Source organism: Peromyscus leucopus, chromosome 15 (genome assembly GCF_004664715.2).
Source record: "Peromyscus leucopus breed LL Stock chromosome 15, UCI_PerLeu_2.1, whole genome shotgun sequence".
In the NCBI taxonomy this organism is placed as follows: Eukaryota; Metazoa; Chordata; class Mammalia; order Rodentia; family Cricetidae; genus Peromyscus; species Peromyscus leucopus.
In genome coordinates, this window is record NC_051076.1 from 20,949,792 (window position 1) to 20,977,775 (window position 27,984).

General features: G+C 43.8%; 1 protein-coding gene across 1 annotated transcript in view; it reads right to left on the bottom strand.

Moving 5' to 3' along the window:
* Positions 1 to 10,874: 10,874 nt before the first annotated feature.
* The window catches only part of Desi2 (desumoylating isopeptidase 2), a 57,871-nt gene continuing 40,761 nt past the window's right edge, over positions 10,875 to 27,984 (bottom strand). The window contains exons 3-5 of the mRNA XM_028865498.2: positions 24,877 to 24,970; positions 23,475 to 23,616; positions 10,875 to 14,231 (exon numbers count right to left, since the gene is read on the bottom strand). Of these exons, the coding sequence (XP_028721331.1) occupies positions 13,998 to 14,231; positions 23,475 to 23,616; positions 24,877 to 24,970 (470 nt within the window). The 3' untranslated portion in view covers positions 10,875 to 13,997. The remainder of the gene's footprint in view (positions 14,232 to 23,474; positions 23,617 to 24,876; positions 24,971 to 27,984) is intronic.

A 27,984-nucleotide genomic window follows, 5' to 3' on the forward strand; every position in this document is an offset into this window, starting at 1 on the left:
AATTCACAGAGATCCACCTGGCTCTGCCTCCTGAGCGCTGGGATTAAAGGTGCGCGCCACCACCGCCCAGCACAGTGAACACTCTTTTTTTTTTTTTTTTTTTGTTTTTCGAGACAGGGTTTCTCTGTGTAGCTTTGCTACCTTTCCTGGAACTCACTTGGTAGTCCAGGCTGGCCTCGAACTCGCAGAGATCCGCCTGGCTCTGCCTCCCGAGTGCTGGGATTAAAGGCGTGCGCCACCACCGCCCGGCTAACAGTGAACACTCTTAACAGCTCCCAGAACACCTTAACTCTCCGTCCCAGGGTGAGAGCTGAAGGGGGGTTGTGTGTGGCCTGATTTCTTCAGGCTGGGAGATCTCACCTCTTAAGAGTACCTGGCCTCTTAAAGAGGCAGACCCAGGTTCTAACATATCAGTGTAATGGATCTGTGTTGTACATTGTGGAGGAAACAAGAGATTCTCTTTGAACTGAGTTGTGAAACAGGCCTGGAAATTGACATTCCCTTAAGGGGGGACAGTGAAGGCGTACTGCTGGACTAGCCAGCTGGGAGCAAATTGCTTCTGGTGGGCGTTATAGACGATTATGGAGAAGAAGAAATCATTTGCAGTATCAGCTGACAGTACTAAAGGCTAGGAGATGTGGCAGTTTACAGGGCCACATCTGGGGCAGCAGCTGCATCGGAACTGCCACTTGATTAAACTTAGGATAATTGACAGTCTTTCTCCCGATCCATCCATTTCCTGCACAGGCCAAACAGGAGACAGAGTGAAGCAGAGATCTGGAGGCCACCACAGACCTGCATCCGCCAAGTCTCTTCCTGGCACTGGGTTCTTCAGGCCCTGCAGGGATTCCACACTGATTTCAGGTCACTGTTTTCCAGGGCAGAGGCAGCTTTAATGGATTCCTTTTGGCCTTTTCAATAATAACAGTCCCCACTCCCTCCACAGACAGGGGGACCGGTATGGGGATTCTGCCAGCTCTTAAGTATATTTGCCCCAATTGTGCATTTCAGGACTGAGGAAGCCACCGCCTCAGGATGAGCTCAGGGCCCCATGGTGTGAGGGAGGGTGGCCCCTCAAGAATAGCACACATTCAGACACCAAATTCTCAGAATAAAGGAGGTTTATTATCCCAGAGGGGCAAGCAGGGTGAGGTGGGGTGGGGTGGGGGGGTCCACAAAGGAAGACGCAGCAGCAGCAGCAAGCAGGAGTGGGTTTTTTTTAAGGAGAAAAAGGGAGAGTTTGTGGTAGGGTGAGTCGGTAAGTCCTGACTGCACATGTTAGCTAAATAATGAGTTTTGATTGTTGGGCCTTGGTGTTTTGTCTCAGGAATGAGTCAAATAAGGGAGTGGGCCTTGGGGGCTAGCTTTAGGAATGCAATCTAACGGTTTTTTGGCGAGGAGAAGGGTAAAAACAAAACCCACCGGGGCCATGTTTGCCATGCTTGGGCCTGCTAGAGCCCTTCATTTTTTAAGTTTACAAAAAGAGATAAATGTTTTAGATACAGTAGCATTACCAGTTTGTTATCTGTATTGAAATCTATATTGTAGAAAGGGCAGCAGGTTTATGTTTTTGAGCCATAGTAAATGTTTGGGAGCCCAAACAGTAGCATAGAGGGAAAGAAAGGGATCTGCAACAACTCGCTAGCCCCAGATGTTCCCTCAGAATCTGCATCCTAGACGGCTCCAAGGCAACTGACAGTCCATCCTCACAAACCGCTCCAACGCTGCCTCTACGTCCTCTGCTTCAGATGGTCCTGTAAAATATGGACATCGACTGACACAGCCTGCTCTTCCGACCTTGACCAACAATCCAGCTCCCTTGAGTTCCTAACAACAATGCCCCAATGTCAGCAGGAAGAAGCCAGAGAATGATGCCCACTTACCCAACACCCGGCCACCCAATAATAAAACACACAGGTGGGGATGAAGAGCCCCAGCATGGCAAACATGGCCCCGGTGGGTTTTGTTTGTACCCTTCTCCTCTCCAAAAAACCGTTAGACTGCATTCCCAAAGCTAGCCCCCAAGGTCTACTCCCTTATTTGGCCACGGACTCATTCCTGAGACAAAACACCAAGACCCAACAATCCAAATTCATTATTTGGCCAGCATGTCTGCACTTGGTGGTTCTGTGTGTCAACTTGACACAAGCTGGAGTCATCAGAGGAAGGAGCCTCACCTGAGGAAACGCCTCCTTGAGATCCAGCTGTAAGGCATTTTCTCATTTAGTGATCAGTGGGGGAGGGCCCAGCCCATGGTGGGTGGTGCCATCCCTGGGCTGCTGGTCCTGGCTTCTATAAGAAGGTAGACTGAACAAGCCATGGGAAGCATGCCAGTAAGCAGCTCCCTCCGTGGCCTCTGGATCAGCTCCTGCCTTTGGGATCCTGCCCTGTTTGAGTTCCTGTCGTGACTTCCATCAGAGATGAACAGGCAAAAAGTAGATAATGAGAAACATGTTAATTTAAGGGAAAAGAGCTGGCAGAAAGGAGCCTAAGCTAGGCCGGGCATTCAAAACTAATAAAAAGTCACTGCATCATGGTTTGGGGAGCTGGTTGGTAGCCCAAAAAGAAAAAGCCTGGTACACATCTCTATGAGTTCAAGGCCAGCCTGGTCTACGGAGTGAGTTCCAAGACAGCCAGAGCCGGGGATACATAGTTGACCCTGTTTCTTTCCTCGCCCCCAAAAGGTCTCAAGTCTGGAAATTGGTTGTGGGGCCATGATGCTCCGCTGCTGTGATTCATGGTAGCTTTGGTTCATTGCTCTGGAATTTCTCTGCTTATACAGGTCTAGCATGGATTTGTAGGTTCCCATCTGTGTCACTTTGGGGGCGCCATCAATCGGCCAGTACTATAGGTCTACACGAATCAGACCACTGTGATCACTGAGTGGCCTCTGCTGCCAGAACAGCAGGAAGTCTGCTCACCTTAACCTTGGCCATCCAGAGCTGCCACTTGGCCCTGGCTACTCTGGGCTCCATGACACTTAGTTATCTGACTGAGCAGCTGCAGTTCCCGTGGTAAGAAAGACCTGGCCTACAAGCAAGAGCAAATGCCAGAGCTCAAGTGTGCTGGTGCCCGCTCACGTCTTCCTTCCTGTGGTAGTGTGTTTTACCCAGAAAGTGCATTCCAGCATTACGATTTCTCTGGCCTTTGAGTCCTCCCATGGTTAAGCCAAGGGATACCAGCATTTCCAGCTCATTCACAGTAGGTGTTTGGTCTATGAACTATGGTTGGTCATGTCTTCATCTGGAGCTGGGAAACTTGCCTCTCTAAGCTTATTTCCTTCATTTCTTTGGTCTTTTAGCAATCAGCCAGCATCATTCTATTCCTTATTTTTCCCGAAGTGTTCCAAAAGATTATGTGGAGTCATTAAATTCCTTGCCTCTCACAAATGGTGAATCAGGAGCCAAGAATGTGTTTTCTCTTGTGTAATCCCTTTAGCTGTGTGTAACCCCTTAACTCTCTATACCACGAGGAGGACTTGGGCAAGGTTGGCTGTAGCAGAATTAGAGACCCACCAACCCGGTTAGAGAAAGCCACCCTTACTATTCTTTCTAGAAGGACTGGAGAGGTGGCTCAGTGGTTAAGAGCACTGGCTGTCTTACCAGAGGACCTGGGTTCAATTCCCAGCACCCACAATTCTTTCTAGAGCCAGTCATGATGATACATAGATGTTATAAAGTGCTATTCCCAGAGTAACACAGCCACATCTTCATCAGGTCAGGCATGTCTGTTTGCAAGAGACCACCACCCCTGGGCCTGCTGACTGTTGATGGTCTTCTAGAGAAGGAAGGGGTGGGATCATTAGACACCCCCCCTCCAGACTCCAGCCACTCCTAGGCATTTGCATGCAATTCTGATTTTGCAAACCCTGGTTGCATGGTATCTGGGGAGGTGCTAGGGTATCTAGGTTGAGGAAAGTTAACCAAGAAGGGACTCCATCTTTTCAGCTACAGAGAAACCATCATACATGCTTAAGACTTCCTAGTGGAGCTGCTTTGGGCTTCCCGTGCTCCTGTAAGCAGCCTTTCACCCATGTTCTGTGAGCAAGCCCAATGAATTCATGTGGAGCTGTACTTTACACTTGGGACAGTGTAAGGAGGGGTAGACGTTTACACCTCCCCAGAGAAGGACTTCTCACAAGAGTACAGATCTCCAGTTTCCTCTGGTCTGGACTCTATCTAAAGTATCTTTTCTTATGTTCTTGAAAGGGAAGAATTCCCACTGTCAAGAGTTTAACTGGGGTAGGCTGGCATGCTGCTTCAGCAGGTAAAGGTGCTTGTGTGTAGGCCTGGCAATCTAAGTTCAATCCCTGGATCCCAAAAGGTGGCAGGAAAATACAGACCCCTGATAGATGTCTTCTGACCTCTTTATGTATGCATGCCAACACACACACACACACACACACACACACACACACACACACACACACACACACACACACACACACACCCCTTTTCAAGTTCATTTAATGATATTAAACAAGGAAGCCAAAACATACTCTGGCTTGATCCTGGCAGCCATGGGGGCTTACATTCCTCCTTTCTGCTAAACCATGCCCCATGCCTCCTCCAGGGTAGACACTTCCAGGAATGGGGTGTGCTCTCTTTGGATGCCCATTTACCCAGAATTCTCAAGTAGATGCATAGGGTGCAAGAATAGGTAGAAGCGTTTGTCACCCTAAAATTGAAAGACTTGATAGGAGAAAAAGCTAAGAGTTCCACATGCTCCCCAGTGAGGAATTCCTGAAGATGGAATGACCTGAACTCAGCCACCACCACCCTGTTTTAGGGTCATGAGCTGGCCCATCTAGAGTGTCCATTACCACTCATTCTTCCTTTGAGGCTTCTTTTTTTTTTTTTTTTTTTTTGGTTTTTCGAGACAGGGTTTCTCTGTGTAGCTTTGCACCTGTCCTGGAACTCACTCTGTAGCCCAGGCTGGCCTGGAACTCAGAGAGATCCACCTGCCCCTGCCTCCCGAGTGCTGGGATTAAAGGTATGTGCCACCACTGCCTGGCCCCTGGTCCTATCTTTTTAATGTTCTAATTTGGGGAACCCACTGGCCAGTCCTTCTCAGAGCTAACCTCCTGTCTACTACCAATACCCAAATCTGCATTAAGGAGGGTTCTTCAGAGGAGCAGGACTAGAATAATGTAGATATAAGATTTACTAGATTAGCTTGTGCTTAAGGGCTGTGTAGCCCTGTAGTGGTCACTTGTATAATGAAGAAGGCAGCAACCCGGTAGCTCGCAGCCCATGGAGCTAGATGCCTCTAGACCCAGTCCAATGCCAGGGTCTGGAGCTCCAGGAGAGCTGAGGATACAATTCACTATAGGTTAAGGAGCTGGAATCTGAGGGCAGGGATAAACTGCCTTCCCTCAGACCCTTGTATCTGGCTGCCCCTTGGAAGTTATGGCCCCGTGAGGGGAGGCAAGTTTTAGGACTACTTGGTGCCATGTCCAACCCTGCAGCCAAGCCTGCATGTTATCACAGAGGACACATGAAGTCCCAGGTTTCTCTGGAGTTAACAGATTTTTGAAAACTTTGTTTGTGTGTATGGGTGTGAGGGATGTATGTGTGCCGCAGTGCGCGTGTGGAGGTCAGAGGACAGTTGTGAGAATCAGTTCTCTCCTTCCGTTGTGTGGGTCCAGTGGAGCGAACTAAGGTCGTCAGCCTGGGCAGTACGCACCTTTACCCGTTGATCATCTCACAGGCCCAACAGACACTTCTGTTTTTAATTTATTCCTTAAAGCTTTGAAAGTCTAACCAGGCTCTGCCGCTCAGCCGTGAATCATAATATTCCTAAGTGTCGTTCTACAGAGAACAAGGCGTACATTTTTAAGTTATTTGAGACACCTCTAGCTGTGTCATTCAGTTGGTCCCAATCTCACAGTCCTGCTTTGGTCTCCCAAACCTGGGATTACAGCCATGCACACTGTGCCCAGCTTGACCAGACTTTTTTAAAACTACTTTTTCAGTGTTCAGTGTTATCTTTCCCATTGGCTGTGTGGGAGGTTAGTATGATTTTCATTTGTCTGATTCCTTTAGTTATGAAAAATATTTTTTTACGGCGAAGCTCTGAGAAATTTCATTATGTGATATTCTAAGAGAATTGGATCATGGAGTTCTGTTTGATTAGCAGATGGATAGAGGGCTGAACAGGATTTTATTTAATAAAAGTGTAATAAGAGTATATTGTTTTTCTACATCAATAAGTTTGAACACATACATTCCTAGCAGCTCCTAGAGAGATCCTCACAACCGCAGACATGCCTTAGAGAATTCACAAAGTATTGCTCATCATTGAGAAAGCTGGAACAGTTCAAACATCCATCAAAGGGAGAATATATAAACAGATCATGGTGTGTTTGTATAATACAGAATACAATACAGCAGTGGAGACGAGTTAGAACTATACATATTAATATGCATGAATTATAAAAATAGAGAATTTAAAAACCATGGGATATATATGATTTCATTTATACAAAGCTCAAAAATAGGCATATGCAGGTAATAAACCATAAAGAAAAAAGCCAAAGGGACAATGTACATGAACTTCAAGATGGTGGTTCCCCTTCTGGTGGAAGGAAGAGGTAGTAATGGGGGAGGGGCCTAGACATGTTCTCCAGGCCTGTTATTTAAGCTGAGTGGTAGGTACAGAGCGCGTTATTCATTTTATTACCCTTTAAATTGTACATACAATTGTATACATCTCTCCCCTCTACTTTTCAGGGCTTTGCAAATACTAGGCAAGTGTTCTCCCACCTGATACACTGGGGGCTCCACTCCCAGACCACAATTCTACTAGATTAGACATCATTCAAAATCAAGGCGATTTTCAAAACAGTGACTGGGACATGGAGCTGGCATATTTTGGCTGTGGCGATGGAGAAGTTTCACTTTGTCATAGCAGGACTCCAGGGGACATTGTAGAGGAGATCCCCTGCCCTACCTGCTGATAGGAAAGAGGGAATGTGATATTGAGGCATGGGGAGTAAAATTGTTACAAAGTCTGGACAGCCGATGGTGGGGGACATGTCACAAAAGTAGGGAGCACCTCCCATGGTAGCAGTGTCTCTGGAGACAAATTCTGTGAGCCTGGAGGTTGAGAGATGAGAGGCCAAATGACCCGACATCTTTGTACTGAGGCATCAAGTGAGGGTCTCAACTGAGCTTCCAACAAGGGGAAGCTGACTTCAAGGGACCAAGAGTAGGCCATGGTGCAGTGGTGAGTGCCAGCTGCTTTGTGGACAGAGACGTAAGGCCAAGCCAACCCACACACAGAGGCAGCTAGACTGTGGCAGGATTTATATCCCAATCGGGCTAGCCAGCCAGAAAATTTTAATAAAGGGAAACTGAAGTGGCAGAGGGACCTGAGGAGGAAATGACTTAGTTGCTTAGGATCTGGTTTGGGTGAGAGGAGAAAGAGGTGGGTTTAGAGGGGAGACATTAGTAATTGCTAGGTCTAATGCTTTAGGTTCTTGAAAAGGCCAATGACTTCTTGTAGTGCAGTGGATCAGGGTAAGCCTAAAGTTAATGGTCAGAAATGCTTGGAACGAAGATTCCAGAACTGACCAGGCATGGCTCATGCCTTTAATCCCAGCACTTGGGAGGCAGAGGCAGGTGGATCTCTGAGTTCAAGGCCAGCCTGGTCTACAAGGTTTCAAGACAGCCAGGGCTACACAGAGAAAACCTGTCTTGAAAAAAACAAACAAAAGATTCCAGAAGTGGTTTAGAACGTTCCTAGTGTTCAGGGTTAAAGTAATAGAGACTGGGACAATGACAGTGATTATTACCTGGGAATGGATGGTGAAACGTGGGCGTAGAATGATGATGAACATGATTGAAGAGGGGGCTGGCAACTGGGGGGTCAGGGTGCCAAGATGACAGAGGCAAATAGCATGGGCCATCTGTGGGGATGTAGTCACTGGGAATGAGGACAGGAAAAGGCTGGAGAGGAAGATAGCAAGAGCAGAAGAGTGGGAAGCAGCAGGTAGCATCTGGTGAAACTGGACAGCTCAGGTTCAGTTGGCTAGAGGCTCTGCAGTGGAAAGGACAGAAGCAGAAATGGAGAACACAAAGGGCTTCTCAAGGGCCAGGGTGTGGCTGAGAGATGCTTCTTAAACACCCCAAGTGTCACCTACTAAAGCATTTTTGCCTGCCACACTGGAAGAGGGGATAGTAAGGACGGACAGCTGGCTGATGAGGCGATGTGCAGGGTCCCTGGGGTCTGAGCAGTTTGGGTCTTTGGTGATGAGACATAAGCATGGATGGCTGATTGATGGAGGTGGCCCTTGGATAAAACAGCCCAGCCTCAGCCTATGGACTAGAGGCTTCTAGACGGTTTTCTCTAAAGTGTTCAGGTTCAAGTTTTATTTTGTGGTTACTTTTTGAATAATTTGTATAGGTTGACTCAAACCTATCAAAAACTTGGGAAATCCTGCCTCCCTCCACCTCTACTGAATTTTGTAGGGGAACCAATGACAAAAGTCCTCCAATGGCTCACCTATCTAGGCTGCTGGACAGTCACTTTAACCAGGAAATCTGTGTGATTTTAGGCTAATAACCTCTCAACTGTGTTTGTGACACACAGGATGTTGTGATAAATGAAATGTATTTAAGTGACCTAGCACATCCCCAAACACGTCAGAGGTAGAACAAAAGGATTTTGCTTTTTCTTTTGTCTTCAGTCTAAGGTAGTAATTAAAAAAAAATATTTGTGGGAGCAATGCTAGGATATTCCTGTGGTGTCTGTTCATTGATGCTGACAGAAGAGGAAGGTGTATGTTTCTTATACTTGCTTTGGCCAAGTCTGGCAGCCTCTGCTCACTCAGGCCATATTCCAGTTTTGCCACTGTGAAGTTCCAGCTCATATTTGAGGGATAAGGACAGGCCACCTACACTGAGTCCCCACCCCCAGGTGGACCAAACTACCTTAACATTTTTTTTTAAATGAGTGTTTTGCCTGCATGTATGTCTGTGCACCATGTGAGGTCAAAGAGGCAGAAGAGGACTTCAGATGCCCCAGGGACTAGTTACAGGACCCCAGGTTCTCTGGAGGAACGGCCAGTGCTAACTGCTGAGCCACCACTCCAGCCCCAAACTGCCTTTCTTAATTTGTTATCCACCTCTCACGTGTATTCGGAACAGTCAAGCAAGCTGCATTCAAGCTGCTTTGAGGAGTCTGGTTTAGCAACCTGGGTAACTGTACCCAAGTCCTCCAACTCATGTAGGTCCTATGGGGAGCCTGAGATCTGAGATCTGGTTAGGGCTTCAGGAGCAGATTGAGGCTGTCCCAACACTAAATCCACTGCCTGCCTGTGAGTTTGGGAAATGACAGAAGACAAGGTGATAGCCAGTGTCTTCCTCAACCTGGAGGCCCATTGCGAGTGAGTGCTCCCCAGTGTGAGGGGAGCCAAAGAGCAAGGCTTTGAAATGGCAGCCCTCAACAGCATGGGAGGGGGGTCACTCTCAAGTGGGACTATGAATTCTTCCCAGCCAGGGCAGGGCTGCAGAGCACATCAAGGCTCATCTGGCCTCTGGAATAGGTCCCTGAGCCAGTGGAGAGGTGTTCTAACATTTCTTTAGTGTTCCCTTGGTTTGGACAGGAAGGAAATCGTTCAAATTTGCAGTTTGAGTCAGGGTGTGTTGAGAGGAACTAGACAGGTTTGAGAATGCTTTGCAGTTCTCGGCTGTGGAATATTTAACTAGGCAAAGATGTGTTGCATTTGTGTTAATAAACTTAACCTGGGCTCCGAGAGGCAGTTAGCAACTAGTTGACAGGAAGCAGCAGGGAGAGGTGGAGCATGGTCTTTCAGTTGGGGCGGTGTGGAAGGAGAGAGACTTCTGGACGCCAGCAAAGACGGGAAGTCAGCCAGTTGCTACTCTCTCTGAGCTGGCAGGTTTTCACCCTAGCCTTTGAATTTGGAGTTTTATTCCAACTACAGAGATTTAGGTAAAGCCGTCACTGGGGGGGCGGGGGGAACGGGGGACGGGACGACAACAGACGACGACACAGAATCCCCCCCCCCAGGCTACAGCCTGAGCAGCAGGGCTGCTAGCAGCTTCAAGTGCAGCCCCCGTGACAAAGGTAAGAGAGAAGTTCTGTTTGCTATCATAAGAAAATAAGTAGCTGTTTGCTACTAATCGACCTTTTAGAAAGTATAGGAAGTCATTAATCTTCCTTAGCACAGACTTCCGGAAAATTAGAGCAAGGCCAATACACAGGTAATTTTAGGGACAATTTAAAAAAAAAGGTGAAATGTTCCCTAGTATCAATGGCATTTTTTGGAGGGAGTACTTTATGTTGTTTTAGCAGATCTGAGTCAATTAGGAAATTATTGAAGTGTCCCACTGAGTGTCCCTGAGGTGAGAAGAGCCTAGTTAGAGTAGATCACTCTTTTTTGGCAGAGTGGACAAATCTTGGTAGACCATAAAAACTACTACTCACTTACTTGGTAAGCCTTAATTCGAGGGGAAGAGTTTAAACCAGGGGAGGAAAACATTGAGCAAGGTACAAAAAGGCCAATGGAGGTGAAGGCCAAGGCTGAGGTTGGAGTACGGAGCAGAAGAGGCTAATGGAACTAAGGGGCACAAGCACAGGGGCTCCTACTCCACTGCTGAAGGGGTTGGGAAAGCCTTCCAGTCGGCCACTCCGCCTCCATTCTCCAGAAACCGGCGCTGCTACCTGCTGCCTGTGCCAAGAGTAATCACCATCCGAGTGAGGGAAGCTGTGACTACAAGAAAGACCTGTCACAGAGGGGCTGGCCACGTTCCTGCAGAGCACATGGGACTCCTGGATTGTACAAACAACCCCTTCCCAGCACAAGTACAGGACAGCATGGTCTCTTAGAGGTCAGAAAGAACTATAAAACATTTCTTATAAAAGTAGTTTTTAATAAATTGATGTATTCAATGTTGTAACATGATAGATAACCCAATGCTATATCAAGGTAGCAAAAGTGAAGGTTCCTGGTGTTTATAAACACTGTGAATGACAGTACACTTGCATTCAACTTCACAAGAATTCTCTTCAGGTTCATGAGGAGTCATTGACAGCTGTCCACCTGTTGACAGTGGAGATGTGTGTGGATAGACTGAGCAGACAATGACAGTCTAACAATGAGCTACACTCAAACCAGACTGACAAGAATGGGACGTAATGGCAGGATGGCCAACTGCGGACAAAACTAACTTTAAATTAGTCACTTGGAGCAAACACAGCATACAGCAAAGCTACAGGAAATACCTAGTGGAGCAAGAAAACAACACGGGGTTGGAGCCCTGAAGCAGTGAACGCGTTTCTACCCGTCTTGTGATAGAAGCAGCCATGGAAACAGAGTTCTGCAGCTGTCCGTGGTGCCTAATCTCTACACACACACACAAGGCTATCAACGGACTAAACCTGGAATTCCCTGCTCTGTAAGATGCTGGTGATGGGTAAGTATGCTATTGCTGTGAGTCAGAGCAATAGTTGGCTGGAGTTCAGGCCTGGAGGTGCTCTAGAACAATCACCACCTTCTACAGCCCCATGTTACACTTCTGAAGCTGATGCCCTCAATCGTACTTAGAAACGAGTACCAGAAACGAGCTGTCTGATCTTTTACCGCTATTACTGTTCAACCTACCAGTAGAGATGGTCTCACTTGGTTACACTACAGATGCTGTATTTGACTCCATGGATCACATGTAAATTCATGACCAGAGTTGTGACTTGGGATTTTTTCTTCTTAGTTCTGATTGAGAACAAGATTGCTTTCTTCCAAGGGCAAGAAAAGCAAAATTAATTTAACCTACTCTTAACTTGCACTGTAGAGAAGGTCCTCACTGACTGAGATTTTTCTTTCTCTTTCAACCTCAGGTACACTAGACTGCAAGGAATCTCATGTCCAGAACTTGACCTGCTGATTTTCAGATAACTGGAGCAGGCACTGTTTATTTCCCAGAAGACCTTTATACCCCTTCAAACTTCAAATGCTACAGACAGACGTGAGGACAGAAAGTTACTTGTGTGTTGAGCTGCTGAAATATGGGCGAGCACTGAGGAGCTGTTCCTGGCTTTTTACCCAGAAATGTCTGAGGGGCCATTCCCTTCAGTCAACAGCAGATTCAAAACATTTATATTTCAAAGGGTTACAAAACACCATGATCCACATTATTAATAAATAAAAAAACCCCAAGTCAACTGTACCAAGCATTTCCTACTAACCTGGGCTTGAGGGCTAGGGCTCTTCTTTTAGTGAACAACCTCCTGGAGAGCATTAGTGTTTTGTCCTAAGTCTCATTTTCAGACCTGAACCAAGTCAACTCTTCATAAAGACCGCATATTCTGTCCTGCTGCATGGTTCCTGAAACACATGCTCTGCCTCTCATGGAGCAGAGTAACTTGCAACGGCTTTCTCCTCTGGAAACAGAACAGTCAAACAGCACAAAGTGGCTTCATTTTCCTTAGGCCAGAGTTTATAACCCAAGGTTTACTTTCCCTAAAGAGGGTGTGCTTATGTTAAGTGTCAATCAAAATCAGCTCATGGAAAAGTTAAAGATGTAATTTACTCAAAGATATGTATCCTCACATAGAGAAATGTTGATTTTCAAATAATGAAGTACCTAAAGCTGCAGTCAGTGCCTTGGATGTTTCTATGCTGCATCCACTACTTTACACAGGACACTCACTCTTAAGGCAGAACATTGATTGTGACATGTAATGATTGGTTCTTACATCCAAGGGTCAACTGAGGGTAGATTCTAGCAGACAACTTCCTTCCTAAAGAAGACTTAGCTGTAGCAACAACTTCATTCCTAAGATTATGTTATGTATGAGACACACATTTGAGAGAACATAAAAAGATGAATTTAAGACACATAAAAATATGATTTTTCAACGAGAGCAATGAAAATAGAATTTCTATTAGGAGGCGAAACTATTCTCATCATGAACTAATAAACTCCAACAAGCCATTTCTGATATGGTGTACACAAAGTATTAAATATTAAAGAATTACCTTTGGGGTGTGTGTTTCTTTAGACTCTAGTTTTCAATGTCTAGTATAAAAGGTAGCCCGACGAGTTAAAAAGCAGTTTAATGTCAGTTTGTACTGCTGCTCAGGAAGCTAAGTTAGGATACTCCCACTCCACCAAAACATCCTGTGCAGGGAGTTTAGTATGTATTAAAATAAAAGTGAAGCCCCTCCCCCAACACGTGTGCAAAAACACTTGTCAGTTAATAAGAGTGTCTTCCATAAAAACATCTTCAGTATAGAATTGAGGCATCAAGCCAGCAGATACAAGAATACCACCCTGCTGAGGTGGGCATATTTGGGATGAAAACCAGCTGCTCCACGGGCACCTTGGGAAATGTGCTACTCAGAATAGGAAGGGGTGGAGAGGAACTGACCCAGGGCCCCAAACCCTTGGGCTATGTGTGTGCTCCTTCATGTCAGGCCAGTTTGGATTCCTGTATCTGGGTGCCAAAAATGGTAACAAAACAAATACAAATCTAACACACAGCTCATAAGCAGGTGATGGAAACTAACCATGTAGGTACTTCTTCATGTGCCTACTTTTTATGCTGTAGCTCTGGCAATTTTCAGGATGTGTACAAAGATGACCTGCCTAATTTTTGAAGATGAAGATTTTCTTCTTTCACGGTGGCAGAAGTCCATGCAAGATTTGTAAACAGTGATACAAAATACTGTAAACGTAATTTAACAGAGCTTGTAGAAAACAGAGGAAGTGAATCCAAATTTACAAGTGGATTAAAAAAAAAAAAAAAAAGAGGGCAGCTTCATATAAAGTTTTCCCTCTGTGCCAAGTGATTTTTCTTCTTCTTTTTTTTTGTTTTTGTTTTTGATTACAAATATAATCCTGAGCTGAAAAACTGGGATTTGGGGGAGAGCCATCTTTGCATACAAAATATCCAAAGGACATTTACTCTGTTTTCTTTTCTCTAGTGGTATTCAACTGCCAGAGACAGTTCTGAAGGTGTGACTTTGGAGATGCTCATAGTTTAGTGTGACGCCCAGTTCTGGCACCGGTTGCAGCACTTGCCATGGCTGCGGAAGCGGCTGCATCCTCTGCTTCTTCCAGTTCATCCTGGAGCTCCTGGCTGACACTGGACTGCAGTGCAGCAGGAGTGAGCCACTCCTTCGGGAGGCAACTCTGTAGAAAGGGGATACAGGAGCTGAAGTAGGCCAGTCGGTTGATCCAGCGAGGAATCTCTTTCCCACAAAGTATCTAAGGAAGAGAGAGCGAGCTCTGGGTTAGGGAGGAGAGATTGATGCTGACTATCCTGCTGAGGGTGGGTGGCTGCAGAGAAAACTGCAGACCAGCTTGTGGGGCTCCACTCCAGGCTGCTGACAAGCAGCACCTAACTCAGGGGCCGGCCCCCCTCTCGAACCCCCTTCCTTCCTTTCAGCTGTGTACTTTTTGTTACAGCTGTGACGTCAAGGTGATTCAGTTTGGTTTGTCTTGGACCCTTTAACTACTTTGAAACATGTAAAATTACTCTGAACAGTATACAGAAGAAAAAGGCTTGTTAGTACAAGATGCTATTAGACTAAGAGGAGCCCCAGGCTGTTAGAAGAGCCTGTCTTGGGTATTCCTGCCAAATCTTTTTCCAGGTTCTTTTCTACTCTCTTCCAGTTTCTACCATCCCACTTTTACCTGGGCTGCATTCTATGCTTTTGCTTTCAACCCTGACCCATCTGTTTCAAGGACGCTCAGATGGTCCGGAAAGAAGTATCCCAAAATGAAGGCTCCATGATGCCCTGGCAGAGGGACTATAATAGTCAGAACAAGGCATAGAGGCCTGGGTAGGCTTCAGCCTGGGGATTTTAGGGGGTAGAAGTGGGTGTCAGCTGATAACCTGCTGAATTTTCTCTGCCCACTTTTCATTCTTATAATCCTTAGGACTGGGAGTCTTCTCCCTCCTATTTCAGATGGTCAGAAGCAGCTCAAACCAATGCTGACTTCACCCTGTATCATCTTGGCTCTCACAAAAAACTGGGCTCAACTGAATTCATGTTTCACTGCCACTTTGAAGGTTTGCCTCTAGTCATGCTAAAGACTATGATCACACGATCTGAAACTAGTATCTTAAAATATCTGCACATATTAGGTTAATGACTTTGGAAGGTTTTGAAGTTTCTTATACCAAAGAGGTAGTTACTATTTAGAAAGCTGGCAACTGCAACACTTTCCCATCAGGATTCAGCAGCACTCCTTAACCCCTTTTCTATCTTAGCTAAAAGGAAAATGAGGTGGCTTCACTTATGGACAGGTGGTGTGTTCTGACCATTTTTGATTACCCAGCATCTATCACAGTGCCTAAGAGTGAAGTGAGGCAGATGGGTACTTAGATATGTTTAAAGAATATTTATGTGGGCAAGATGTGGGAGACAGCTGAGCAATGAACTCATTTCATACCTTTCCCATCTGTCTACTCCTAAATGCACTAGCAAACACTGTCTTATATTTGAGTAGACCTAAGAGTTACCTGCATAGAGATTAACTACCTAAGAAGTACTTACGAAAACTTAGGTTAACATGACAGCCACTGCTACCCATTTTACACGCTCCTCAAATTTTCCTTCTATTCAGCAATCTGTTCTCCTCCACATACCTTTGTGTTTCAGGGAAGCTGACTTGACCCCAGCTCTTGGGGTTGGGGAGACTGACTGTAATATCCAGTCTGTAATATCCAGGTATGTCTTAAATATGTACTTAAATAAAGTACAGCCTATGGCTCTTGGTTACAATGAGAAGAGGTAGAGAACTAAGGTCATGAATGGTTCACAAGCCTAAAAAATCCAGTAGCTGTCTTTTTCATAAAAAGTTTGCCCATTCTTAGGTTGATGCTGGATTTTTTTTTTAAATTTCCATTTTAAAGAAAGTATTTTATGTGTAAGTGTTTTACTTGCATGTATTCCATGTGTGTAGAAGAGGGCTTCAGACCCCTAAAACTAGAGTGTAAATTACCAAGTGGGTGCTGGGTATTGAACCTGGGTCCCCAAGAAGAGCAGCTAGTACTTTTAACTGCTAAATCATCTCTCCAACAACCTTGGGTCTATGTTTTGAAAACTCTTGAGTCAAAATCCATTAGCAGGTTATTTAGCATTGTAACCATTTTTTTTTTAAAGTGAAATAGACTGTTAATAGTGAGGTAATTATGATACTTATCTTCTATGCATTTGTACAAACAAGGGCATAATATTTTTTACTATGGCTGTTCATCAAATAGTATTTGGTTTATACTGTGTAAAGGGTAACATTGTCAACCGGACCAATGACCAAACAGATAAGCCTCTGGGCAGGTCTGTGAGGGATTATCTAGGCTAGATCATTGAGGTAAGGAGACATACCCTAAATGAGGACAGTACCGTTCATGGGCTAGGGTCCCAGATACTGCACAAAAAGGAGAAAGTAAACTCAGCACCAGACTTATCCCTCTGTGTTGGGAACATTATTTTAAGGTGCTTTACTTTTGTTTATGTTGCATTTGCTTAACTCTGTGAAGTTGTGTTACTGTGCCTGTCTAAAACACCTGATGGTCTAAAAAAGAACTGAACGGCCAATAGCAAGACAGGAGAAAGGATAGGCGGGGCTGGCAGGCAAAAAGAATTACTAGAAGGAGAAATTTGGGAGACGAGAGAGATCTAGGAGCAAGAGGAGGAGGACATCAGGGGCCAGCCACCCAGCTACACAACCAGCTATGGAGTAAGAAGGAAAGGTATACAAAAATAGAGAAAGATAAAAGCCCACAGGCATAAGACAGATGGGTTAATTTACAGTTAGGAAAAGCTGGCAAGAAACAAGCCAAGCTAAGGTCAGGCATTCATAAGAAATAATAAGATGCGCACGCCTTTAATCCCAGCACTTGGGAGGCAGAGGCAGGCGGATCTCTGTGAGTTCGAGGCCAGCCTGGGCTACCAAGTGAGTTCCAGGAAAGGCGCAAAGCTACACAAGAGAAACCCTGTCTCGAAAAACCAAAAAAAAAAAAAAAAAAAAAAAAAAAGAAATAATAAGACTCCCTGTGTGTGATTTATTTGGGAGTTGAGTGGCAGGTTCCCTAAAAGAGTAAAGAACAACAACTCCGCTTCCTACTGTAGACGGTGGAGCCATGCCTTCTCTGCCATGGACTTCCCTTTAACTACATGCCACAATAAACTCTTGTTATTATTTGTTTTTTAACTTTTATTCCCCAACTCTCTCCCTCTCTTTTAAATTTATTTATTCCTATCGTATGAGCATTGGTGTTTTGCCTGTATATATGTCTGTTTGAGATTGTCGGATCCCCTGGAACTGGAGTTACAGACAGTTGTGAGCTGCCATGTGGGGGCTGGGAATTGAACCTGGGTCCTCTGGAAGAACAGCCAGTGCTCTTAACTGCTGAGCCATCTCTCCAGTCCCTCTTATTTTATGTTGTAAATAAAAAAAAAAAATGTGTGTGTGTGTTGTACATGTGTATGTAAGTACACATACGCCAGGATGTGTGTGGTTAGAGGTAACTTTTTAGAGTCAGTTCTCTCCTTTTACCACGTGAGTCCTGGGGAGCAAGCTCAAGTTGCCGGACTTTGCAGCAGGTCCCTTTACCTGCTGAGCCATCTTGCTGGTCCTTAAAGCTGCCTTTGCCAGAAATTCTGTCACAGTAATAGGACAAGTAATGAATAAAAAAACAGTATCAGGAGTGGGGCTGCTGCTCTAATAAACCACTGGATGAGCCACTGGAACTGGTATATAGGAGGAATGTTGAAGACTTTTGGAATTTCAGGCTAGAAAAGCCCTTGAACTCTGTAAGCAAATCTTAATGGTCCATTCTTGAGAGCTTGGAAGAATGTTGAGAGAAATGTAGATGGTGGAGTCCCAGCTTACGAGGTTTCAGAGGGGACCACAGACTCTTATCAATAACTGGGCTAGAAGCCATCCACATGATATTCTGGCAAAGGATTTGGCTGCATTTTACCCATGTCATGAGAACTTGAGTGAAGTTAAATACAGGAGTAATGGGCTAATTAGTCAGACAGGAGAAATTTCAGGGCAGGATAGCATTTAGGTTATGGTGTGGCCACTGATTTCTGCTGTCATCTAGATCTATAGCCAGAGAGACCAAAAGTGAAGCAAAGACATTAAAAATGTGCAGTTTGTTCAGGAAAGAGCATAAGCAAAGTTTTTTTGTTTTTTGTTTTTGAGACAGGGTTTCTCTGTGTAGCTTTGGAACCTGTCCTGGAACTCACTCTGTAGACCAGGCTGGCCTTGAACTCACAGAGATCCACCTGCCTCTGCCTCCCAAGTGCTGGGATTAAAGGTCTGCACCACCAGTGCCTGGTGAACATGAGCAAGTTTAAAGTTGCAATTGAGGCCCTTGTTGAAAAGAGGCTATAATTATTGAAGAGAGACCTATTTGGCACTGGGGCAATAGGAAAGGTGCCCTGAGGACAAGACCCTACCCATCAAAGCTCAGACTTGTGAAAATGCAAATTCATCTGACAGGAGGAAGTCTAAACCACGGATATAACTGAAAGGGTTCCTTGTTCCTGAAAAGCAATGGCCAGGGAAGTGTCTGCCCAGGACTGACACACTGAAGTTGCTACACTGTGGTCCAAAGAGGCTACATCCTGAACTGGCAGCAGAACTTGGTAGTATCATCCACACAGAACTGGTTTCTGAGGCATAAAAGACATAAAACTGTGTGAATTGTTGAATCTTATACTGAGGACAGGCAATGTATGGCAGGATTGGAGTTCCTGAGAGGCCAGCCTGTGTAAAACTGTGAAGGTAAACCCTAGTTCAAAATGAAGACCTCAGTTAGTTGGAGATGCCAGAATCATGTTGTCTGCCAAGGAAAGCTGCATGTACGAAGTAGAACTGGCACAAGAGAGTGTACGTGCTGAGACAACAGAGCTTGGGGAGTGGTGCTATCCAAGCCCTTTAGGTGTGTGTCCAACAGGAGCCCCAAATGCCAATATGGAGCTATGGGATTTGGTGTTTTCCTTGTTGGTTTTTGGTCTTGCTTTGGTTTGATCATTCTTTGCTATGCCCTATTTCTTCCTTTTAAAATACAATATTTTTTTTGTATTTGAGCCATTGTATGCTAGAAGTAGGTAACTTGGTTTTATTTGAGAAGGGCATACAGTTAAGAGATTACAGTTATACTTTTCCCCCACATCGAGACAGCCCAGGCTGTCCTGGAACTGGATTCATAGCCCAGGCTGGCCTCAAATTCACAGAGATCCACCTGCCTCTGCCTCCCAAGTGCTGGGATTAAAGGTATGAGCAACCACTGCCTGGCTACAGTTATACTTTTATGTTGTGGTGTTGGAACTGCTAAAGACTATAGGGACTTTTGAAACTGGACTGAATGCATTTTGCATTATGAAATGCCACAAGCTTCTTGGAATAAGGAGAAGTTATGACTTACAAGTGTTAAGTTTGAGTATCAACTAGACAAGGAGTGAACATATGACAGTTAATACATATTGTCAACTTTGTAAGATTGAAGATAAGCAAACAGATAAACCTCTGGGCATGTCTGTGAGGGATTATCTAGGTTAGGTTATTGAGGTGGGAAGACCCACCATAAATGTGAATAGCATGACTCATGAGCTGGAGTCCTGGGCTCGTTTCTCTGTTTCCTGACTGTGGACGCAATGCAGCTCCAGGCTCCTGCTGTCATGCCTTCCCTGCAGTGATGGACTTCCTGTACATCAAAATAAACTCTCATTTTTTTTCCTTCTCTTTGAGATAGTGTTTCTCTACACAGTCCTGGAACTTACTATGTAGACCAGGCTGGCCTCAAATGCACAGATACCTACTTGCCTCTGCCTCCTGAAATTCTTACTTTTTAAAGTTACTTCTGTCATAGCAACAAATAACTAATGCCTACAGAAGAATCATCTTGCTTTTAAACACAAATCTAGCAACCTTAGGAAGCTCAGTGACACACTGATGAAAATATGAAGAGGTATGCACAGGAGTATTCATTACAACACTCTGTGTGACATCAAAAAGACTAGGCTAACTCAAGCACCAGCAATAAGAAACTAGTTTAATATAATACTGTCATATGAAGACTGTTAGCTGAGAAAAAAAAAAAATGAGCATCTCTATATATCTATATGTAACTACAGAATGAACTCTAGGACATAAATAGGCTCCCTTATCTGTGACTTTACTGCGGCAATTTCAGTTATAATCTGTCAACTTTAGTGTAAAAAACGCTTTTAACAAAGACTACATCAGCTGGGTGGTGGTGGCACATGCCTTTAATCCCAGCACTTGGGAGGCAGAGGCAGGCAGATCTCAGTGAGTTCAAGGCCAGCCTGGGCTACAACACAAGTTCCACGACAACCAGGACTGTTACACAGTGCTGTGGGATGCAGAAATAGGAAGTAGGAATTCGGCTGACTGTGACAAAGCTATCCCTGGAAGAAGCCAAGGGTCCTTCCAGAGGATAAAGCCAACTTAAGGAGTCTTGGTGATACTAGCTTTTGAATATTAGCCATTTCCTGCTATGAATTTCTCGTGTGCTATTGTAGCTTTTCCATTCCTAGAATGGTGTGTCTGATCATTCATTGGGCACAATTTCCCCTCTACAATTAGAGTATTTGGATAACATTCCCCAACTGCTAACAGCAATCACACAGCCAGACCCCTCACTTCAGGCCTTTCTGTAATCATCATCATAAGCAACACCCAGCCAGGACCTTCTCTGGACAAAAGTATCTTATCTGAGATACTCCCCAGACTTTCTAAGAACAGACCACAGATAGATAGCATCCAGACTATCTGTTAGAGAAGGTCAGGCGGATGTGCTAATTAAGCCTAACCTTCTTCTTCCAAGTGCTATCTCTAACAATTAACTCAGAACTAAAGGGCTTTTACACACCAGGTACGTCAAGCTGTGACACAGGTTGCCTAGTTACCTAGCTACACTTCCCCACCCTGCCATAAAATGGGCAGCAGAGTTAAGCTGAGAAAGATATGGCTCCAAAGGAATAAAAGACAGTTTTATTTTCACTCAGTGACTTATAGAATCCTAACATCTTACCTAACCACTTCTAAGAATATAGTTTGAGCACATATATCCCCCCTTTCAGATTTATTCACTGAATTTAGCCTTTGGATGATTCATTCCTCATTAGCCACTTCCCTTTTGGGTGGCTATGATAGCTGACAATTACTGCTCTTTGTGTGGATCTTATCATCCCCTCCTCTTGAGTCTGAGGAATTCAAGCCTGGTGACCCTGCCTTAGCCTGAGCATGGGTATATAACTGTAAACCTCAGAGACTAGAGAAGACAACAATGAGGAAGAGGTAGATAGGGAAGAACAAGATGGAAAAGAACTAGATTAAGATAGAACTAGATGGGAGAATTAAGATAGAACTTAGAACAGCAGAAAAGTGTAGAGAGAAATCAGGCAAGAAAGGACTAAGTATGAGAGCAGAAAAGAAGCTGTGTAGAGAGAGAACTGACTCAGAAGAATGAAGTGAATGGACTAAAGTTTCGTGTATATAGATTTATTTGATATCGTCAAAGATTAGATCCCTCAGCTGGTTGCAGATACTTCCACGGACCCTGGGAAAAGACTATTGAGGGGCTGGACCTCAACAGTCTTTGTTAACACAGAGAAACCCTGTTTTGGCAGCAGGGGTGGTGGGGGTGGGGGGAGAAAGGCTACATCAAACCTTCAACACCTGCATTTCTAAGGCAGAGGCAGAGAGCCAGGCAGATCTCTGTGAGTTCAAAGCCAGCCTGGTCTACATAACGAATTCCAGGCTAATCAATCTATGTGGAGAGACTCTGCCTCAAAAAAAAAAAAAAAAAAAAAAGGACTACATCTGTATAACTTTGTTACAGCATAGTGTGATGTTTTTGTTGTTAAATTTCACTGTGTAGTGGTTTGAATAAGAAATGTTCCTTAAAGTCTCAGGCATTTGAATATTTAGTCCTGTTGGTGGCACTGTTTGGCAAGGCTCAAGGCTCAGGAGGTGTGGCCTCGATGGAGGAAATATGCCACTGGGGCTTAGAGCTTAAGACCGCACCTACTCCCAATGTGCTCTTTCACCACTTGCAGTTTGTGGTTCAAGATGTGAGCTCGCAGCAGCATCCAGCTCCTGCCGTCACGCCTGCTACTTGCTGCCCTGCTTCCCCACCTCAATGGACACTTACCCTCTGGAACCGTAAGCCAAGTAACCCCTTCCTTCTAGGTTTCCTTGAACATGGTGTTTTATCACATAAATAGAAAAGTAACCCATCATGTACACAAAAACTATAGTATAAGTTAGGTATGGTGGCACACGCCTTTAATCTCAACATTCAGGAGGCAGAGGCAAGTGAATCTCTATGAGTTCCAGGACAGACTGGTCTACAGAGTGAGTTCCAGGGATACCCAGAGAAAAGCTGTCTGAAAAAGAACAAATAAGTTATCTATTAACAAGAGCCAGGAAAATTCAAAATTCAGGTAGGCAATTAAAATATACCAAGCAAAAAGTTTCAGTAGAGTTTGTGAGTTTGAGGCCAGCCTGGTCTACAAATCGAGTTCCAGGACAAGCTCCAAAGCTACACAGAGAAACCCTGTCTCAAACAAAACAAAACAAAACAAAACGTTTCAGCAGCTAAGAAGTGCACCCCTTCACCCCCACCCCTGCCCACCAGACAGGGTTTCTCTGTGTAGCCTGAGCTGTCTTTGAACTCAGAGATCCACCCACCTTTGCCTTCCCAGTACTGGGAATAAAGGCATGCACCACCACTGCCCAGCGCTAACAGTTTTTTAACCTTTTTTTTTTTTTTTTTTTTTTAAGTTAAGAGTTTCAGTGTGTTATGGTTTGAATCTTAAACATTACCTCAAGGTTCATGTACTAAGTGTGGTTGCTAGCTTAGGGCACTACTGGAGAGTACAGCACTTGGAAGGGGTAGGGTCTGGTGGAAGAAGCGAGGTTGGGGTGGCAGGACTGCCCTTGAAGGGATACCGGGTACCTGCAGTTCCTTCTCTCTTGCTAGGATAAGCTGCTTTGCTCTTCTGTGTAGTTCCCACCACGGCATACTGTGCACAGGCCCCAACCAATGGCAATCCACTATGAATGGAAAATGTCTTTTTTTCATGTACTTGTCATGGTTATAAAATTCGAACATAAGAATACAATCAAGTGAGTAAGAGGCAATTATCTGTAGTCATTCTACCCACTATAAAAGAATGAGCAGAATCACCACTTAAAACATTGCTGACTCTAAAACTGCCAACTCTAGGGGCTGGAGGGATGACTCAGAGGTTAAGAGCACTGGCTGCTCTTCCAGAGATCCTGAGTTCAATTCCCAGCAACCACATGGTGGCTCTGGAAAGAGCAGCTGTATTGGATACAGAAATACAGTAATTTTATGCACGTGAAGAATCAGGGAAAATACCAAGGTTGAATACAGCGACATAGAGAGTACACCAGGAAAGTGTTATCTGTAGAACCTTTAGGACGAAATTGATTTACCTCTGATAAAGCTGAAGAAAAGTGATTGCAGTTTTTGTGCATCAAATGGTAGGCATTGCCTTTATACTCTTTCCCCAGCTCTTCTACAATTTTTTCTATATCGTCTTCTAGAAAGTCCGTACTCCCTAAAACAACAGCTTCTCTTAAAGAACAAAAAACAAGATAAAGCAGTTTCGATCAAGTTATTTATAATAAGCATTATTAAATACTTGCATATTTCCAAGTATATTGCAATAAATAAATCAGAGCTAACATATTCAGACTAAAGGTGAATGAGATATTTAGTAATTTCAATGACTTTAATTTCTATTTTTCTTTATGAAACATTTATTATTAGAGAATCAGATTCAAGCTAAAAACACTGTTATACACTCATAGCAAAGAGTTGGCCATATTTTCACTAAGGAAAAAAACTCTTGGTATTAACCACTCTATTTTTTTTTTTTTTTTTTTTTTGCTTTTCAAGACAGGGTTTCTCTGTGTAGCTTTGGAGCCTATCCTGGAACTCACTCTGTAGCCCAGGCTGGCCTTGAACTCACAGAGATCCGCCTGCCACTGCCTCCTGTGTACTGGGATTAAAGGTGTGCGCCACCATCGCCCGGTGGTATTAACCACTCTTGTGTTGCATTGAGACAAGCCATGAAACCTGGCTAAATTTTAAAATATATTATTCAAAACATCATATAAAAACACTTAAATATATTTCCTGGAAATGTAACAGATATTACTCAATGAAAGGCAGAATTTTAGATATAAGCTAGTTGTAAAGACAGCTAATAATTATTAGAAAGTCATTTTATTAGGTACAAATGGAGACTTAGGGGCATCAGTGCTGAGTTGTAAGAGCTATGCACTCAGAAGTAAGGAATAAAAAAACTAACAAAGCTATGTCCAGAGATACCTGCCTGGTTTAGGTTTAAACACCTGCACTGATGTTATCAACAACAGTTTCCAGGTTAATCAGTTCAGTTATTTTAAATTTACAAGTGTTTCTTACATTCGGAAAATGAAGAGATTTTTTATAGTAGGTTATAATAACAGAAATTCCACCCTGTCCACTCTCCCTCTGCAATAGGGAGACTAGGCAGGAGATCACTAGGTGAGTTTCCTGAGGCAGAATGTAAGACAAACAAAGACAACTATATTGAGAAGCAGACAGAAAACAACTTAGAAAGATCCTGGACAAAAAGCAAAGACAGGTTATTCCACACATTATTTGATTTTCCATCCTTACACAACAACTTAATTCAATTTAATTTAAAAATAAATAGTTAGCCACTGAGCCAAAATTTACAACTATTTTAACTTTTTAGATTTTTAATCTACAGGATAAATTCTTTATACCTGAAAAATAAGCTCTGACACCTACAACAGTGTAGCAGAAATTCCCCTCCCTACTTACTTAAATTTAAATGTTTCTCCTAGTTCAGAAGCATTTCCTGGGGAAATTTCAAATATTCCAGAAAAAGGATAAGGATGGCCACCATAGGCAAATTCTGAAAAGATAAAAGTCAAAATTTTTAGTATATATTGCATGAAATGTAATCAGAATGCTGAATCAGCTTTAAAATATCACAAAGATAATGCCATTTGAATATTTTTCAGCTTATAAAGCGCCCTTTGCAAGGTCCTGTTTGGCTATTACCAGTAGAGAATACCTGTCTATAAAAGCTCTGAAATGTAACAGCCACAGACATTCCGAAATGCTTGTGACTGCTCTGTATACTGCTCTGCACCTACTCCAGCAGAATGACCAGTATTCAAAAGTGATAGGTCTTTGGCACCACCACACCATGAGGCCAGCAGCTCAGGACCTGGCCACTTTTCAAGCTTGCACGTCCCTGGAGAAACTGTCCAATGAGTGAGTTTTCATGGTTGTTTCTTGAGATGAGCTGTCTTGTTTGGTGTGCTTTGCCATGTGCTGCATGGATCTGCTCCCTGCCTAGAATATTCTTGATTTACACTGGATTAGGAGTGAAAACAATGTGACACCATGCATGGGGTATACGTCTGTAATCTTAGCACAGGATGCAGGTGGACCATGAGTTTTAGGCTAGACTAGGTAGGCTGGCTATTCCTAATGAGTTCCAGGTGGGTCTGAACGATATATAAATAGAAACCCTGTCTGAAACAAATATCAAACCTGAAACACAGTAAAATGCCAACATTAAATACACAGCCACCCTCATTTTCTTCACAGCAAGTCTTGTAGCTAGGAGGGCACTATAGGTATGTTCTCCTAACACATGTATTTCAAGCTATATGCTCTCATCTACAACAAAATGCGGATAACTTCAAGTCAGGAAAGAACCAGCACTTCTGGCTTCAATTCTGGCATTTCATTTAGATATTAGGTGGTAGAGTCTTAGTAGATATAAGCAATTTCAAATAAATGCTTAAGTAAGTTAGTCTTATCACTTAAGATTTACTAAATAACTAGGCATGGTGGTGCATTCCTATAATCTCAGTGCGAGAGGTAGAGGCAGGAGAATCACTCTAAGTTTGAGGACAGCTTGGTCTACAATGCGAGTTCTAGATCAGCCAGGGCTATGTAGCAAGGCTGTCTCAAGAGGCTTAAATAAATGAACATACTTGTTAAATATACAGTCTTAAGTTTTGAGACAAAGCACAGGAAAGAACAGGGCAGATGAGGTTTAGTTTTTCTCATTTAAATTTTATTTGCATGTATGTGCATCTAGGTGTATCTGCTATCATGCACTTGCCCAGAGGCCAGAAGAAGACAATGGATACTCTGGAGCTCGAGTCACAGTTATTGGCTCGTTACACTCACACCAAACAGAGTTGAAGTCTTGAGGAAGTACTCTTAACCACTGAGCTCCAAGGTTGGTTATCTTTTCATTCACAAACTCTGCAGAAATTTTTAAAAAATGATATAGATGAGGGTGCTTAACACTTAATTTTGAAATATATTAACTACTTTTTTTTTTTTTTTTAAAGGATTTGGTTACTTACCCTAAACTGACCTGATAAACTATGCAGCCCAGGCTAGCTTTGAACTCTTAATTCCCCAGTCTCTGCTTCCTAATTGCTGAGATTATGGGTGTCCACCTCTATGCCTGTCTTAAATTTTGTTTGTCTATCTGGTCTTGAGGTAGGGTCTCATTCTAGCCACAAACCCACAACCCTCTTACCTTAGCTTCTGAAGCACTGGGATACAGTCATATACCACCATGCTCTACTCCTCTTTAGGATTCAGTAAATCATTCTATATAATTTTTATTAAAATACTGTATATACTGAGATTGGATTTGGTAAAAATCACTGTTTTTTTGTTTTTGTTCTGTGTAGCCCTGGCTGTCCTGGAACTCGCTCTGTAGACCAGGCTGGCCTTGAACTCAGAGATCCACCTGCCACTGCTTCCCAAGTGCTGGGACTAAAGGCGTGCGCTGGGGTGCTGCCATCACCACCTGGCTTCATACTTGGATTTTTTTTTTTTTGGTTTTTCGAGACAGGGTTTCTCTGTAGCTTTGGAGCCTGCCCTGGAACTCACTCTGTAGATCAGGCTGGCCTCGAACTCACAGAGGATCAGCCTGCCCCTACCTCCCAAGTGATGGGATTAAAGGTGTATGACACCACTACTCAGCTCATACTTGGATTTTTAAAAAATTATTTATTTATATGTTATGTATGAGTGTTCTGCATGTATACCTGCATGCCAGAAGAGGGCATCAGATCCTATTATAGATGATTGTGAGCCACCATGTGGGTGCTGGGAATTGAACTCAGGATCTCTGGAGCATCCAGTGCTCTTAACCGCTGAGTCATCTCTTCAGCCCCACATGGATTTTTTTTTTTTTTTTTTTGGTTTTTTCGAGACAGGGTTTCTCTGTGTAGCTTTGCGCTTTTCCTGGAGCTCACTTGGTAGCCCAGGCTGGCCTCGAACTCACAGAGATCCGCCTGGCTCTGCCTCCCGAGTGCTGGGATTAAAGGCGTGCGCCACCACACCCGGCCGCCCCACATGGATTTTAACCTTCTTAAAAGTATAGTAAGGGAAGACACGGGTCCTTTTAGTTTTTATTTTTTGTACAAGAAACACTTAATTACAATTTCTCTGAGTTTCCATGAACGTTTTGAATCACCTCTTTGTTTTTAAATTATTTTATGAAGGAGAGTAAAAACTGTGCAGGTAATAGAGCACTGGACTAGCATATAAGAATATTTGGGCCCAAAAAAAATTAAAAGTTAAAAAAAAAGAAATTTTGGGCTCAAATTCTAGTTCTGTTAGTTATTAGCAGTATGAATGGTGACAGGTTAGAGCCTTAATTTCTTTTTATTAATAAAAATGCCACATTCTCTTACCTTACAGCATGATCATATGGTTCCAAAGTTCACAGCACTATGGAAACCATAACACACTATTCAAATTTAACCAAAAAGGAGTAATACAACTTAGGCAAAAGGCCAGAGAGGAAACCCACAGCCTATAATCCCATCTACTGCAATACTTTAATCATTGACAATTTCAGCTGAAGCCCTTCCCTGTTTCTTG